General features: G+C 35.8%; 1 protein-coding gene and 1 long non-coding RNA gene across 3 annotated transcripts in view; both read right to left on the reverse strand.

Annotated features, from left to right (window-relative positions):
* The window catches only part of LOC127873696 (protein similar-like), a 124,296-nt gene that overhangs the window by 78,466 nt on the left and 27,131 nt on the right, over positions 1–18,699 (reverse strand). Inside the window, exon 1 of one of the 2 annotated variants that reach the window (XM_052417636.1) lies at positions 6,760–6,930. The exons of the other annotated variant lie outside the window; for it this stretch is intronic. Coding sequence (XP_052273596.1) covers positions 6,760–6,889 — 130 coding nt within the window. The 5' untranslated portion in view covers positions 6,890–6,930. Of the gene's footprint in view, positions 1–6,759; positions 6,931–18,699 lie in introns of those variants that run through there. 2 annotated transcript variants of the gene reach the window in all.
* On the reverse strand, positions 10,711–11,195 carry LOC127873732 (uncharacterized). The gene is made up of 2 exons (XR_008046350.1): positions 11,020–11,195; positions 10,711–10,857 (listed from the first exon to the last, which is right to left on the reverse strand). It is a non-coding gene; the product is annotated as an uncharacterized LOC127873732 (long non-coding RNA).

Consider the following 18,699-nt stretch of genomic DNA (forward strand, 5'->3'; position numbering starts at 1 on the left):
GCTGATCAGATTTCTGACACTCACTGATGATGTAACAATAAAACAAAGAAATAATACTAACATTGACAACATGCCAAGTGTACTCTTTAGAGATGAGGACGATAATGAATGAGAGAATTAGGATTTGCCATGTCTTTAAACACCAGAAAGGGGCACACCGATATCACCATGACTGGCTGATATTATTAATGTAGCTTGGACAACACAGTGCCCAACAGATTCATAAATTGCTTAGTGCTATCTGCTTGAAAATTGTAAGATTGCACGTCTCCCTTTAGTAAACAATGATATTATCTGGAACTTTCTAAAAAAAAATGCACACAGAGACAAACAACATTAATATTATGAAAACAAAAAATCTGGAAGCTTCAGGTATAAAACCCATTATCATACATGCCATACGTCCCGGATTGTCCGGGAAATGAAGAATGTGTCCCGCAGTCCCGCATATCTGTCAAATGTCCCGAATTTACAAAATCCATATACACATGTACCTTATCTCAGGGTTATTTTATTAAACGAGTTCAGGAATTTTGTTAGTAAGCAAGCCTCTGGCAAGATTACTAACAAATTTCCTGGACGAGTTAAATAAAATATGGTATGATCTGACAACGAGTGTCAGACCTTTTTTATCACATGCTTTTAAATGAGCAAATTAAATTAATATTTATGCAAATATAATGATAAATCCTGAATGTTGTTAACATTTCATGATGTCATTTGACGTTGCAACATCATTTCAGCAAAATAACAAAATGTGATTGGTCATTCAAACAAAAACCAAGCCAATGAAAACGCTTAAAAAGTATATTACACATGTGTTACAGATGAAAATATTTGTAATGATTATAGTTCATGGGAAACAGGGTATAGCATGTGATAAAGATCGAATTAACGATGGAGATCATACACTTAGAAAAGATTAATGAAATGCCTGTGATAATCAACGATGCATAAAATTGTTTTAGATGCTAACAACATATTTACTAGTATGATGGTCTCAATTTACGATGTGAAAAAATTGCGTACCAAAAATGCATATATGTCTTTAAATATCGCTATATGTATACATGTCCCGGAAAATCTGCAAATATCCCGGAAAATTGAGCTCAATGTCCCGGAATTTGTCTGAAAATTTATGGCATGTATGCCCATTATACATCTTGCAGAGGTAAAATAATGGCACATCCAGAAGCAAAAACTTTACTGTGTGATGCACTACACTAACGTGTCAGGACTGGCTTTGTAAACCAACAGAATCAATGTAAATTAATGTCCAAGGAATAATTATGATTCTACAGTATATAAATCATGATTAAACCTTGCAACGTTATTCTGGTAAATCTCCAGTGACATGACGAACATATGGGTGAATGTGATTCATTTATAGATTATTATCACCGGAATAACAACTACAGAATCAAGTGTCATACATGCTCCAGTTTATGCAAACCGAATGGCTGACCTTATATTGGACAGAGTACAATGGAAGTTGAATGGTTGGGAAATGGACTTCAAATGTATTGCTTGGACATACATAAGCATTTATATCAATCAATTTCGGGCATCATAACTACTCATGCATAATACATCCATGCTGATATGTTATTTAACTCAACGGCAAAACAGCCTTAAAATGCAGTACCATGAAATAAACAATTATTTATAACTACGTCTTTACGTTATATCTAAACTTGACATGTTACCTTTTCATGTTTTGATAAATTGACAAAATAAAAAAATTGTATCAGATTCGCAAATTTTCATTGTAGATACGATATTTGTGAGGAAACAGTAATACTGAACATTTACCATGCTAAAAATATCAATAATATGCACCTTTTGACTAACCTGAAAAGGAAGAATAAAATACATCTCTCATTGTATGAGCACGGATGGCCGAGTGGTCTAAGTGTTAGATTTCTACTCCAGGGGTCAGTGGTTGGAGTCCAGTTGAGGGTTACTTTTTTGTCTTTCTTTAATTGTATTCTCATTTTTTACTGGAGATTTAAGATCCAAGTTTACATTTATCAATATGAATCATTTAATGACAAACTTCAATACATGTCAAAATTTAAGTTTTAAAGGCTTTATTTCCAACCCTTACTTACTGATGAGCAGCAAACAGCATAAAACTCGCAGTTACTCGCAGGCTGTTCTGGTTTTATGCTGATTGCACATAGCCCTTTTCACTTTGCTTCTTAGTGGGAAAGCCGTTAAAACGATCATTGTTGCAGTGCAGAAAAGTACCGTTCTGAAGCTGAGAGGGGAAAAAGTCTATGATTTCTGTGTCAGTCAAATAATCAGGACACAGGTAAACCCAGGTACGCTTTTTTGGTTCACAAACGGTTATCAGCCTTGTTCAGACATTTGCTTCTATTCTCAACCCACCAACTGGGAAGATAATGACAAACAGCTCTTTTATGTCAAGCAGGAAAGAATTATTATAAATTCACACTTCCCTATATGCAGCTGCATGTTAAGGTTCTTAAATAATTTCCCATAGAAATACAGAGTATTTTTTTCAGATATGAAACTACCTAAGTGTCATGGTCATGCACAATGCAATTGACAGAGCTTCCTGGTTCATAAGTACACAAAACTCAGAGAAAACAACTGTATATGAAGCTATTCATGACAATTCAGCAGTAGGCAGACAGAACAGCTCACGGTTTACTTCTTTACTATAAAAAACTTTATTTCTTAATCAATTAATGCCTCAAATGTCCAATACCATGTATGTATCAATTAATGCATCAAGTGTCCAATACCATGTATGTTTCAATTAATGTCTCAAGAGTCTAATACCTTGCATGTATCAATTAATGCCTCAAGTTTCCAATACCATGTATGTATCAATTAATGTCTCAAGTGTCCAGTACCATGTATGCATCTATCAATGCCTCACATGTCCAGTACCATGTATGCATCTATCAATGCCTCACATGTCCAATACCATGCATGCATCTATCAATGCCTAAAGTGTTCAATACCATGTATGCATCAATCAATGCCTCAAGTGTCCAATACCATGTATGCCTCAATTATTGCCTTAAGTGTCCAATACCATGTATGCATCTATCAATGCCTCAAGTGTCCAATGCCATGTATGCATCTATCAATGCCTCAAGTGTCCAATACCATGCATGCCTCAATTATTGCCTCAAGTGTCCAATACCATGTATGCATCTATCAATGCCTCAAGTGTCCAATACCATGCATGCCTCAATTATTGCCTCAAGTGTCCAATACCATGTATGCATCTATCAATGCCTCACATGTCCAATACCATGCATGCATCAATTATTGCCTCAAGTGCCCAATACCATGTATGCCTCAATTATTGCCTTAAGTGTCCAATACCATACAATTACATCAATTATTCAGAGCTCCAGATAAGGTTTTGTGAAATTCTTAACTTTACTATCAGATTTTCAAAAAGAATTCTTAACTCTGAAATTTTATTCTTAACGTTACTTCTAAGTTTTGGAAAATAATTCTTAACTTTTCTAAATGACCTAAACATAAATAATAATGTTTATTTTCATGCAAAAAATAAAAATAAACATACTAGCAACTTTATTTATACCAGTTCAACAGTGTCTATTCAGTATTATACAATTTTATTTTTAAAATACCTTCATATGTCCAAACTGTGCTTTGAGTGCATGCCTTCAATGAATGTTTACAACTATTTCACAATTAAAACGGGTCTACCCTTCAATCTTTTCAACGATTAGCCCCGGGTATTGTCCCTTCCACTCGTTCAGTGTTTTTTTTTGTTTAAGTTTGGACCTGTCGTGTCGCGTTTTTTTTAGCTTTTACTACTGTGTTGGCAACTGAACCTACAACATCGTATAAGATCTTTTCTATAATGTCTTTTTTAACATTCAACTTTGGCTGACTTTGTGTACAATTTGTTAAAAGCGTGTTTTTGCACGCTTTGCAGTTTTTTAGGACGCTCTGCGGGCGTCCTCTGCGAGCGCCGCCATTTTTTTTGACAGATAGACTGTACACGCCGCTTTTATTGGAAAAAATGCACTTTGTTAAACAAACGCGATGACCATTCTATATAAGCACCGAAAAGATCTTTAATATGCGAAAAGAACTCAATAAAAATCGATATGAACCGATGTAAAAATAATATTCGTAACTTGATTTTGTAATTCTTAATGGTACGACAAGATTTTAAAATAAATACGTAACGGACTTGAAAATAATTTGTAATTACGCAAATACGACCCTTATCTGGAGCTCTGATTATTGCCTCAAGTGTCCAATACAACGCATGCATCAATTATTGCCTCAAGTGTCCAATACTATGTATGCATCAATCAATGCCTCAAGTGTCCAATACCATGCATGCCTCAATTATTGCCTTAAGTGTCCAATACCATGTATGCATCAATCAATGCCTCAAGTGTCCAATACCATGTATGCATCTATCAATGCCTCACATGGCCAATACCATGTATGCATCTATCAATGCCTCACATGGCCAATACCATGCATGCATCAGTTATTGCCTCAAGTGCCCAATACCATGTATGCCTCAATTATTGCCTTAAGTGTCCAATACCATGTATGCATCAATCAATGCCTCACATGGCCAATACCATGCATGCATCTATCAATGCCTCAAGTGTCCAATACCATGTATGCATCTATCAATGCCTCAAGTGTCCAATACCATGTATGCATCAATCAATGCCTCAAGTGTCCAATACCATGTATGCATCAATCAATGCCTTAAGTGTCCAATACCATGTATGCATCAATCAATGCCTCAAGTGTCCAATACCATGTATGCATCAATCAATGCCTCAAGTGTCCAATACCATGTATGCATCAATCAATGCCTCAAGTGTTCAATACCATGTATGCATCTATCAATGCCTCACATGGCCAATACCATGCTTGCATCAGTTATTGCCTCAAGTGCCCAATACCATGTATGCCTCAATTATTGCCTCAAGTGTCCAATACCATACTATTGCATAAATTATTGCCTCAAGTGTCCAAAACCATACAATTGCATCAAGTATTGCCTCAACTTTCCATTGCCATGATTGCATCAATAACATGTATGCATCAATCAATGCCTCAAGTGCCCAATACCATGTATGCCTCAATTATTGCCTCAAGTGTTCCATACCATGTATGCATCAATCAATGCCTCAAGTGTCCAATAAGATGTAACTATGCCTTCAGTATTTGTTCAGTGTCCATTACCTCAGGTCAAGTACAATGTTTATCTCAAGAATCCATTCATCTATCACTTGTACTTATATGGAACATATAAAGTTTGCTTGCTATAACATATGTAAAATTCACAGTTTAATTCTCCTTTTTATCTTTAATAACTATTTCCAGCAAAAGTTCACTGCACATACAGGTAGCTGATCCTACAGAATGTGGACTTGTTGCTCAGCCAAATGCTTGTCAGCTACTACTGATACTTAAGCATGAAAAGCGGTGCTTAGGGCTTGTGTTTTATAACATGCCTTCATCCTGACCTGCTGGGTATTTAAATTGCCACCAATATACAATTGATTGCATAACACTTCCTCATTACTCTGGTATACTATGTGCAGATATAAAAGCAAAGGCTACACACCATTTATTCTGACCAAATCTACACTTAATCATATATGAATAACTGAGGAAATCTCCTGCATGTATCAGCCACACATCACTGCTGTCTGCCTATCTTATTAATGAGGGGAGAAGTAAATGGCAACAATAGAGGGAAACGGCCTGGTTTTCAGCTGCTTACAATTGATGCTTCTGACTTTTAGAAGGCAGAACATGCTTTTAATGAAGTCCATCGGGAGTGATAAAAACAATAATAAAAAATGTACAGGACTTACATGTTATTAACACCAATTAGATATGTATCATGTCAGTTACCTCAAAGGCACTGCCACTTTGATTTCACTCTTTCAAATTGCAAGATGGTAGTAAAACCTATCAATAACCCATAAGTGGCAACTGATTCACAACTGATTTGCAAACATTCTATATGAGAACTTTCTGCAACTAAGCCTATCATGTACCTTTAACAACAAAATATGTTAAATATGTTTTTAACCATTCTATCTTAAGAGTATGAAGTGTTTCTCTTATTTGATCATATCATTCAACCCTATTATTTGACCTGTCCAGCATATTCAATGGTTCATATTCACTTCTTTCAGTCTAGACTACAATCAAAGCGTAATGTTGAACATTCCAGATCAAAGGCCAATGTTTGAAAACATATTATTGATCCTTCAACAACACCAGTACAATCACATTCTCAGGAGATCTGTGCTGTCATCATATATCCATACATATGATTGGCCTTTATGTAAATTCACAACTTTATTTATAATTAAAAATTCATGATCATTTAATGCACTGCTATTCATTCACAAGTAACTTCGAATCATTACCCTATCAGACTACAAATACCTCCCAACACACATAAAAAATCTTTTCCACATTTGCATTTCACATTTACACATACACATGATATAGTCATACAAACATAGATATGTTCTAATCATTACATTCAAGCTCATGTATCATTATCCTTTCAGACATCTCACACATATTATGAACATTATCCATTCATATATTAAACTATAAGAAGAATTATACATTCACATTTATAAGTATCATCCTTTCACACACATACAAGAAACATTATACATTCACTTATATGAAAATAGTATGAACACTATTATCAGAACTAATTCATATAATAAAACACAATACCTTTGCATGTCTTTTGCTTCTTTAAATCTCCTTTAATTTCTTTTAAATTTGATTCTAATTTATGTTTTCTCACCACACAATATCTCCCATTTTGAATGCAACGGTCCCGCAGATGCATTTTCCTGCACATATGATAGCACCATACACTATGCACCACAATAAACAAAGTACCACACTTGGTAGTATCCTTACTTAACCCTTCACTAGAGTCTCTGTATCACAGCCATTCCGCAATACCACTGCAAGTGCTCTCCAGTCAAGGTCAAACAACATAAAAAATATTGGGAAATCCGCATCTCCCCATGCAAAGCTTCACGTATGCTAGCGCAAACTATTTCCAATATTCTGCTGTTGCTTTAACACCACAGTAAGTTATAATTAGCTCATTTAAAACTGCATCTAATAATAGTTCACTGGTTAAGTATATATTATTACTAGTTTAAGCCTAGCAGATACATATTAAATACTTAAAAATGTTAAATCATGAGCTTAGGATTTGCATGCGTTTATGCATGTATCAATTAAATGTTGAAAACTGCAGTACCAGTGAGACATTTATTTTATGAAATGTTTTATCCATTCAAAGATAATACAAACTTGAAGAAAGTACACACACATGCACTGTTATGCTTTGGATCTTCAGATTAACGATAAACCAACTGGAGTTGAGTTTAACAAACAGCAGGTTTTTACCAGTATATTCAAGGTTTAACACACAGCATGTCAGGCCCACTGACAATAATATAATGACACATGAAACCAGAATGTTTGGGACCAAAATAATATTCAATTATTTTTTTAATGCCAAACAAAATTTTGTTGTTTCAGGGAAAAAAAGCCAAAAAAACGCCAGACAGACTTATGATCAGCATAATTAATTGAACACTTTTCTGGAATTTTGTCTGGTTAGTATTGAACATAAGTTCAAACTTGGCAAGATTAATCAATTGCCACAATCATAAATGGTTCACTTGTTTGTCCCAAATACAGGACAAGTTAAAAGGTAAAGTATTTCTTTCAAGGTGTGATGTCATACACTGATGACAAGAGGATTTAATCACAAACTTAATTGTTTGGACCAGCAATTTAACAGCTATCATGTTTTTGCAGTACATATGATAAGAGTTGTGACAAATGTTTCAGTTTGGTCACATTGGGAACATGTTTTCATTATGAAATTGGTGAGCAGTGATTAAAAGAGAAATGTAAAATCCTAACCCACCACCACCATTCTTGCTCCCTTTATGAGCACTTAGAAATTACCTTTATATTCAGGGCTCGGCCGTGAGGGCGACTTGGGCGATATCTTCGCCCGGGACATAATTATGTCGCCCTTAAATTACATGAAGGAGAAGTTGACTTCGCCTTCTTTTTTTAAAACATTGACGTTTTTTTATCAACTTTTCCATCTAAAACTTCTCCATTTTCACATGTCATAAAGTCACCGATGACGCTTGATATGTTATCAGTTTATTATCACAGCAAAAGATCGACTGCTGTGAAAGCTTATCCAGGCAACTAGCATACATGGACATTTACTCCAAACAATACCAGTTTAGATCAAAAGATCAAAGCGAGTGTCAGCTCTCTGTTCTGCAAGCGCAACTAGTACACGCCTTGCAGGCGGAGTTAAGAGGTACATTAACATTGATAGTAACTAATGAGAACACACACATTTTTTATACATATGCAGTAGTTTACCTGAGCGATGAAATGACGTCGTTAAAGACATGTATTTACGCACAAAAAATATTACACTCGCAATATATTCCCAACAGTAAATATGACTACGATTTATTCTAGTATGTCATACTGTTTGCTTGTTTTGTGTTTCAAAACTCTTAAACACTAATAATCAAGTCGATTCGCAATTTATTTTGTCAGACATTAATTCATAACCATATAAACGAAAACTAACAACTCACCCGTGCGTAGTGCTAATTTCAATAATTTTATCTATCCATGATAATATACGTAAACGACTTTATTTTATATCCCGCAACCTCTTTGCGCGTGCTGTAAGTTGTCTAATGATTAAGTGATTATTGATTGACCATCCAATAATTGCAGGTTTTTGGCAGACGGCACGGTTAAAGAAAGTCGGAAAAATTATTAAAGAAAAACTAAATTGATCAAAGGTCTATTAATTACTTAGATCCACTACTGTTTAAGTCCAGCGAGTTTTGTCAGTGTGTTAATCTATCGATAATTACGAGTAACAACCATCTTATATAAACAGGAATCACAGTTCATTTTTATACTAACAAGTCCTAATACTACACAATAGACATTGGGAAAACACATTTCCTCTATTAGATATAAATTATCCGAGTAAATTAAATTGCTACGTCATGACCTTCTACATTGCAAATGGCGGACCTATTGTAACATTCAACCCGCGTTCAATTCAAAACTGGCGATTCAAATTACAAGTAATGGTGATTCAATAATGGAGAGAGCATTAACTGGATTTAACAAACGTTTAATAAGGTTTTTTAAACCAGATAACAACAAGGAAAATTTGGATAATTAAAGTTAAACAGGTAAGGCATTCTCAAGTGTACATATTTCGGACATGCATAGAATTCGGATAAACAGTAATAGATATACTACTATATGTCCCATGCATTAAATTTGGTGATTTCACAACATGAAAAATTCCAAATGGCATGGGTACCGAACCCGTTCCCAATTGAGTGAAAAAATCACTGACTAATTATCATGTACATTATAATGTAAATAGGGTTTGGATTGTCATTGCATTATTAAAGTATTGTTTATTTTTATGATGCACATGGAAATCACAAGTTTTATTTGTATGAATTGATTTATGTGACTTCATATGTAAGGATTTATTGAATTTGAAATTATTATTTGTTTGTCATTGATGATGATAGGCTTGGTGTAATGAGGGGTATAAAACAAGTGCAGATTTTATTAAACGCCGAACAGAAACCACTTCTTCTTCTAGTGGCCTCACTTCTCCCTAATTTCAGCTCAGGGAGAAGTCACTTCTCCCTCAAGTTTGAACCTAGGCTGAGCCCTGATATTATCTGAAACCAATAATAAAGCTGTTTGATTACACATTAATAGACAAGAATAATATCTTTTAAAAAGAGATATTCCAATAAAATTACATATTGGATTTTGTATGTGCTTTCAATTAACTGTTTTACAAAAACATGAAAGGCATATGGGATGTCTGCATTATTTTCAATTCTCAGTACATGTTCCGATCAAGCCCTTGTAATCCAACTGACTATGAAAGTGTCATTTACTGAAAAATTACATCAGTAGATGTGCTACCAGATTGCAATAGAAACCATGTGGACAAGAGTCTTGTCAAATGCAGATTTGAACTATAGACATTAAAAATTGATATTGATAAATGTGGATTTAAATCAGCAGAGTTAATTAACTACAGGCTTTTTAGCAAGCACTATTTGTTTGTCTTCCCATCCCATCTTAATACCCTAAATTTAAATGGACTTGTGTCACCAGCAAGCTGTCTGCTTCACCAATCTTGCCATGTCCACTGATCAGGCCATGGGGTCACTTACACATAAGAAATGTGTCACTAATAAATGGGACTGTATTATCAGTAGACCTCACTTGATCTGACTACCTTATTTGCTGACCTGTACTGACCACTGCCCAGACTGATATCAATTTATTAGTGCAGTGACCAGCTTATGTGAAACCTGTGCCAGCTAATGGTTAACAACATTATACATTATATACAGGTATAAAACTCATTAACATGTTAAATAGATAGTACTGCTGACAAGTTCATTAAATAGACAAGGGACAAAATTGTCACAAAACCAGGTTTTCATTGTGAAAAAAAAATCTGATAAAGGGAGAAAACTCAAACTGAACTTTTGAAATGACCAAAAAAAATTAACCCCCTTTGTAAGTTTTTTTTTTTTTTTAAATCTATTTTTAGTCGTGGCGACCTTGACATTGGAGATATTGACGTGATTCTTTCGTTGGACACACCGTCCCATGATGGTGAACAAATGTGCCAAATGATTTTAAAATCTCACAATGAATGACATAGTTATGGCCAGGACAAGCTCATTTATGGCCATTTTTGACCTTTGAACTCAAAGTGTGACCTTGACCTTGGAGATATCGACGTAATTATTTCGCGCGACACACCGTCCAATGATGGTGAACAAATGTGCCAAATGATTTTAAAATCTGACGATGAACGACATAGTTATGGCTCGGACAAGCTCATTTATGGCCATTTTTGACCTTTGAACTCAAAGTGTGACCTTGACCTTGGAGATATCGACGTAATTATTTCGCGCGACACACCGTCCAATGATGGTGAACAAATGTACCAAATGATTTTAAAATCTGACAATGAACGACATAGTTATGGCCCGGACAAGCTTATTCCGCCAGCCCGCCAGCCAGCCATCCCGCCAGCCAGCCAGCCCGCCCGCATTCGCCAATCTAATAACCAGTTTTTTCCTTCGGAAAACCTGGTTAAAAACACTAGCATTAGTAAACACTAAAGGGAAAGTGGTGAACTTAAAGCAAGACAGCCAAGATACATGAAGTTATGGAACATGATGGAGTTTTAGCTAATCAGAACAAGAACAAGTCAGTCTTAGTAACAGTCAAGGGAAAGTGATGAGGTTTTAATCTCTCAACCAGTCAGCCTATGTAACAATCAATAACAAGAGCTGTCACCATAGGATGACTTATGACCCCTATAAACGCTTGGTAGAAGTTATTAACTTTTTTCGAAACCTAAACACGGACCCTCAGTTCAAGGTCAGTCACAGGGGTCAAAATTTGTGTGTGTATGGAAAAGCCTTGTCCATATACACATGCATGCCAAATATGAAATTGCTATCTGAAGCGACATAGAAGTTATGAGCATTTTTCAAAATCTAAACGCAAAGTGAGACTGACAGACGGAAGGACGGACAGATGGACGGACGGTCCAATCACTATATACCCTCCTTCGGGGGCATAAAAATGTCTTAGAATATCAAATTAAATCAGAAAGCCACATAAACTAAAGAGCAGACACCATGCTAAATCCTTGAAATGCACTAAGTGACCAAGTGACCTAGTTTTTGACCTGGCATGACCCATATTCGAACTTGACCTAGATATTGTCTTGATACAACTTCTGACCAAGTTTGGTAAAGATCAGATGAAAACTACTTCAATTAGAGAGCGGACACCATGCTAAATCCTTGAAATGCACTAAGTGAACTGTGACCTAGTTTTTGACCCGGCATGACCCATATTCAAACTTGACCTAGATATTGTCTTGATACAACTTCTGGCCAAGTTTGGTAAAGATCAGATGAAAACTACTTCAATTAGAGAGCGGACACGATGCTAAATCCTTGAAATGCACTAAGTGACCCTAACCTAGTTTTTGACCCGGCATGACCCATATTCGAACTTGACCTAGATATTGTCAAGATACAACTTCAGACAAAGTTTGGTAAAGAACGGATGAAAACTATTTGAATTAGAGAGCGGACACAAAAGTGTGACAGACTGACAGACTGACGGACAGACAGTCAGAAAGACTGACCAACAGTGCGAAAACTTTATACCCCCTTTTCGTCAAAAGGGGGCATAAAAAGTAATGATGGTATAAACCAGTCTTAAAGGGACCTTTTCACCTTTTTGTAAATTAACAAAATTAAAAAAAAAATATGTTACATTCACAAATTTCCGCTGTAGTTATGATATTTGTGACCAAACAGTTATACTTATGTTAGATTCGCAAATTTCCGCTGTAGTTATGATATTTTTGATCAAACAGTTATACTGAACATTTACCATGCTCTAAAATATCAATTGTAGACATCTTTTGACGATTTAAAAACCTGAAAATCTGTAAAAAGACCACTTCAAATTAGTATCAATGAATGGCAAGTGATGGGTTTTAAACCTCTGAACCTGAGTAACAATTATTGGACTTCAGACTTGGTACAATTTATGCTGATACAAATAACATTTTACTTGGTCAAGCCTTAAATGCATACTACCTTATAGTTATGTGCTTGTTTACTTTTGACCTAAATGTTTTATCAATATCAATTTAAAAGCATGTTGTTTATATTGCGGCAGTAAACAACACTGAATTGTGGCACTTACTACAGGAAGTCATCAGCAATAAAGATTGCATCAATATACATAAATGGTTGATCACAAGGTCTGTAGAGTAGAACATCCTGATCTCATTTGTACAGTCAGACTTCAAACCTCCAACATCCTGATCTTATGGGTGCAGTAAGGCTTCAAACCAAAACCATCATGATCTCATGCTACAGTAAGGCTTCAAACTACCAACATCCTGATAGCATGGGTACAGTAAGGCTTCAAACTACCAACATCCTGATATCATTGGTTACAACAGTAAGGCTTCAAACTACCAATATCCTGATATCATGTGTACAGTAAGGCTTCAAACTATCAACATCCTGATATCATGGGTTACAACAGAAAGGCTTCAAACTACCAAAATCCTGATATCATGTGTACAGATAGGCTTCAAACTACCAACATGCTGATATCATGGGTACAGTAAGGCTTCAAACTACTAACATCCTGATATCAAGGGTTACAACAGTAAGGCTTCAAACTACCAACATCCTGATATCATGGGTACAGTAAGGCTTCAAACTACCAACATCCTGATATCATAGGTACAGTAAGGCTTTAAACTACCAACATCCTGATATCATGGGTACAGTAAGGCTTCAAACTACCAACATCCTGTCAGGATATCATGTGTACAGTAAAGCTTCAAACTACCAACATCCTGATAGCATGGATACAGTAAGACTTCAAATCACCAACATCCTGATATCATGGGTACAGTAAGACTTCAAACTACCAACATCCTGATATCATAGGTACAATAAGGCTTCAAACTACCAACATCCTGATATCATGGGTACAGTAAGGCTTCAAACTACCAACATCCTGATATCATGTGTACAGTAAGGCTTCAAACTACCAACATCCTGATATCCTGGGTACAATAAGACTTCAAATCACCAACATCCTGATATCATGGGTACAGTAAGGCTTCAAACTACCACCATCCTGATATCATGTATACAGTAAGGCTTCAAACTACCAACATCCTGATATCATGGGTACAGTAAGGCTTCAAACTAGCAACATCCTGATATCATGTGTACAGTAAGGCTTCAAACTACCAACATCCTGATATCATGGGTACAGTAAGACTTCAAATCACCAAGATCCTGATATCATGGGTACTGTAAAAGGCTTCAAACTACCAACATCCTGATATCATGTGTACAGTATGGCTTTAAACTACCAACATCCTGATATCATGGGTACAGTAAGACTTCAAACTACCAACATCAGGGGTGTGATTGAGGCAAAGTCAGAGGGGAGGAAAATTCTGACTGATTTTGACTACGCGAATGGCGCGCATAACGCAATGACAAACCTAAAAACAGACATTAAAATTAACAACTTCTTGAACTTCATAACGATATTTTTTATAAAAACCTGTTAAACTTCACATTTAACATACTGAGGATGCAAAGTAAACAGTTAAGTATTTATTGTGATTAATAGCAGCAGTTTTTCAATGTATTGAATTACAGTTAATAGACTAAATATAAACAAACACACTTAAAACAGTTAAAAGACTAAATATAAAAAAACACACTTATGTGTTCTTCTGGTGTAAATGATGTATTAACTTAGTTAAATTAATATATTTAATTTGTTTACCTTTCAATATCTTGCATTTTACATCTTCACTCAGTTTGAAGCTATTTCAGTTAACTGAAAAGCGTGACAAACATAATAAAGCAGAATATGCATATGAATCTGATTATACACAGACCTACAGACATATAAATCAAATCATGTTTGTCTATTTCCATGTTCGAACGATACTCTTCTAAATTGTTTTACTTCGCGAGTAGACTAAACTCCAATTTGCAACACTAGTTTCCATGACACAAATTCAGTGGGCACATTTCTTAACAAAATATGTGTTGCTTGTATCTAAAACGTAGTCGTTTTTTTGACAAACACATTTCATTATTCCTATCAGACTAGGTGATGTCATTCGTTTATTCGATTGCTGTTTGTTATGTTAATAATCTTAATTTTCTCTTCACAACGGCGCCATTTGCAAACAAATCAGCTGAGCGCATTTTAAGAACACGATTGTAATTGGAAGATTGGGAAACGACAGCCAATTATATGGCTTGTTTTAAAAATGCTTAGGCAGAATATACCAGTGTAAAATGCGGAGAGATTTTGCGGGCCGCGGATATTTCGGGCCGCTTATGAAATACGTCCGCCGAATCGGTGGTAGCCCCTCTCCCCCACATTTTTAAAAACGAATTTACGCAAATCTCAGAAGTGACATCCGGGACAACCCGATTCGCGGAAATCCACGGATCCGCAGAAAAATCACACCCCTGAACATCCTGATAGCATGTGTACAGTAAGGCTTCATGCAAACGACCAACAACCTGATATCATGGGTACAGTAAGACTTCAAATCAACAACATACTGATATCATGTGAACAGTTAGGCTTCAAACTACCAACATCCCGATATCATGGGTACAGTAAGACTTCAAACCACCAACATCCTGATATCATGGGCACAGTACGGCTTCAAACCACCAACATCCTGACAGCATGTGAACAGTAAGGCTTCATTCAAACGACCAACATCCTGATCTCATGTGTACAGTTAGGGTTCAAACTACCAACATCCTGATATCATGTGTACAGTAAGGCTTCAAACAACCAACAGCCTGATCTCATGGGCACAGTAAGGTTTCAAATCATGAACATCCTGATATCATGGGTGCAGCAAGGGTTCAAACTACCAACATCCTGATATCACGGGTACAGTTAGACTTCAAACCATCAACATCCTGATCTCATGTGTACACTAAGGTTTCAAACCGGCAGCATCCTGATCTCATATGCACCGTAAGGTTTCAACCACCAACATCCTGATTTCATGGGTACATTAAGGTTTCAAACACCAACATCATGATCTCATGTGTACAGTAAGGTTTCAACCACCTGCATCCTGGTTTCATGTGTACAGTAAGGTTTCAAACCACCAACATCCTGATCTCATGTGTACAGTAAGGTTTCAAACCACCAACATCCTGATCTCATGTGTACAACATTCAACCACCAACATCCTGGTTTCATGTGAACAGTAAGGTTTCAAACCACCAACATCCTGATATCATGTGTACAGTAAGGTTTCAACCACCAACATCCTGATCTCATGTGTACAGTAAGGTATCAAACCACCAACATCCTGATCTCATGTGTACAGTAAGGTTTCAACCACAAACATCCTGATTGCATGTGTACAGTAAGGTTTCAAACCACCAACATCCTGATCTCATGTCTACAGAAAGGTTTCAACCACCAACATCCTGATTTCATGGGTACAGTAAGGTTTCAACCACCAACATCATGATCTCATGTATGCAGTAAGGTTTCAAACCACCAACATCATGATCTCATGTGTACAGTAAGGTTTCAAACCACCAACATCCTGATCTCATGTGTACAGTAAGGTTCCAAACCACCAACATCCTGATCTCACTGGTACAGTAAGGTTTCACACCACAAACATCCTGATGTCACTGGTACAGTAAGGCTTCAAACCAACAACATCATGATCTCATGTGTACAGTAAGGCTTCAAACTGGCAACATCCTGATCTCATGGGTACAGTAAAGGGTTAAACCACTGCCTCAACCAACCACAGGATCTAAAGTTATAACATAACTTTTGTATTTACTGACCTTTCCAAATATAATTATGTGGTTATTCAATAATCAATGAAATAATTAGTTTCACTGCAACACTTGTTATCAAAATGTTAAAAGCTGGGATACCTTTACTAGTGTTTCTCTGGAACTATCGTCATTAAAGCTGACATTCATGTGACCACAGATATTGAATCATTTTAGTGTGCCTTATGTACAAAAAAATCACACTCAAGACAGTATAGTTCATTTTTTAGGAAAGGCGTTTGTTTATTGATAAAGATATCACACATTGATAAAGATATCTTACTTTGTTTGCATGAAGGCATCAATTTGTGACTCTAGAAAAAGGAACATGACATCACACATGAGAGGTAATAAGCCCAATTAGGATAGCAGAATAGCAAAAAACTGGACATGATTTAAAGTATAGTCTTAACATTTTTAACTTTTTATTTCAAGTTAATGATACAAGTATGACATTAAATAGCTGCAAAATGCATTCTATTAGTCCTCATATAATGATAAACTTGAAGCACAAATTTGTACTTAAAATGAGCTTGTATGGTCACCTTATTATTTGAATACAAAATAAAACAAAACACTTACCCTCACAAATATTTCAGCAAAAAACATGTTTTTAACATGCACAGAAAGCTCAGTCTTTTTATGACATTTTGCTAATACATATTCAATGAAAACCAAAGAGAGATAATGCATCTGACACTTAGCAATGTCACACACTTAAATTGTCTCCCATTCTAATTATATCATTGCAGTTCTTTATAAAATTGAAAAATGCTCAATTATTTACAAAATAGTGTAGAGTACAACCAGATTTCCTAATGCTATATTGACAAGCCAGTCATCCAAAAAATTTAAGAGCACATTGAAGCAGTATGTTACTATAATCATGTTTGAACAAAGAAAGGAAGCTTATTTCACAAACACATACAAGTTTAAGATGTTAACAGAATACTGTCTTGACAACCAAGAAAATTCTTTAAGGTATTTCTATGAGGCACTGATGAAATATAATGCCATATTGTCCAAGCTAAATCATTTCAAAAGAGTGACATAAGCTAATAAGCATACCAAGGCAAAGTTTAAAACGAGCCTGTTCAGATTCCCTCTTGAGTATTTAATATACAAGACAGTGTTTTTATACAATTTTGATTGTATTTGTTTATTTGAATCGCTCTGTGAAAAGAGGGTTTAATGCACGTGCATTAAGTGTAGTCCCAGATTAGCCTAACTGTACACATGAGATCAGGATGTTGGCTAATCAGGGACAACACTTTCTGCCTTAGCTGGCTTTTTGCTAAGAAGAGTTTCTTTAAAAGAAAAATATCATAACAAGAGGGCCTCAAAGGCCCAAAATCACTCACCTGAGATAACAAGATATTATTGGGACAAATCTTCTGACCAAGTTTCACGAAGATCGGAAAATAAATGTGGCCTCTAGAGTGTTAACAAGGTTTTACTATAGCCATATAAGGAAAAATACCCCGCCCCCTGGCAGCCAAGTTTTTCAACCAATCGGCATCATTTTTGAACTCGTTCAAGATATTATTGGGATGAATCTTCTGACAAAGTTTCATGAAGATCGGACAGTAAATGTGGCATCTATAGAGTGTTAACAAGATTTTACTATAGCCATATAAGGAAAAATGCCCCGCCCCTTGCCATTTTTTCCAAGCAAACATAATTATTTTCGAACTCATCCAAGATATCATTGAGACCAATCTTCTGACCAAATTTCATGAAGATTGGACAATAATTGTGGCCTCTAGAGTGTTAACAAGGTTTTACTATAGCCATATATATAGCCATATAAAGAAAAATGTCCCGCCCCTGGTGGCCATGTTTTTAAAGCAACCAAAACCATTTTCGAACTCATCCAAGATATCATTGGGACAAATCTTCTGACAAAGTTTCATGATGATTGGAAGATAAATGTGACCTCTAGAGTGTTAACAAGGTTTTACTTTAGCCATATAAGGAAAATAGCCCCGCCCCAGTGGTGGCTATGTTTTTCAACCGACCGGCATCATTTTTGGACTCATCCAAGATATTATTGGGATGAATCTTCTGACCGAGTTTCATGAAGATCGGACTATAAATGTGGCCTCTAGAGTGTTAACAAGATTTT

The sequence above is a fragment of the Dreissena polymorpha genome, chromosome 3, assembly GCF_020536995.1.
Source record: "Dreissena polymorpha isolate Duluth1 chromosome 3, UMN_Dpol_1.0, whole genome shotgun sequence".
In the NCBI taxonomy this organism is placed as follows: Eukaryota; Metazoa; Mollusca; class Bivalvia; order Myida; family Dreissenidae; genus Dreissena; species Dreissena polymorpha.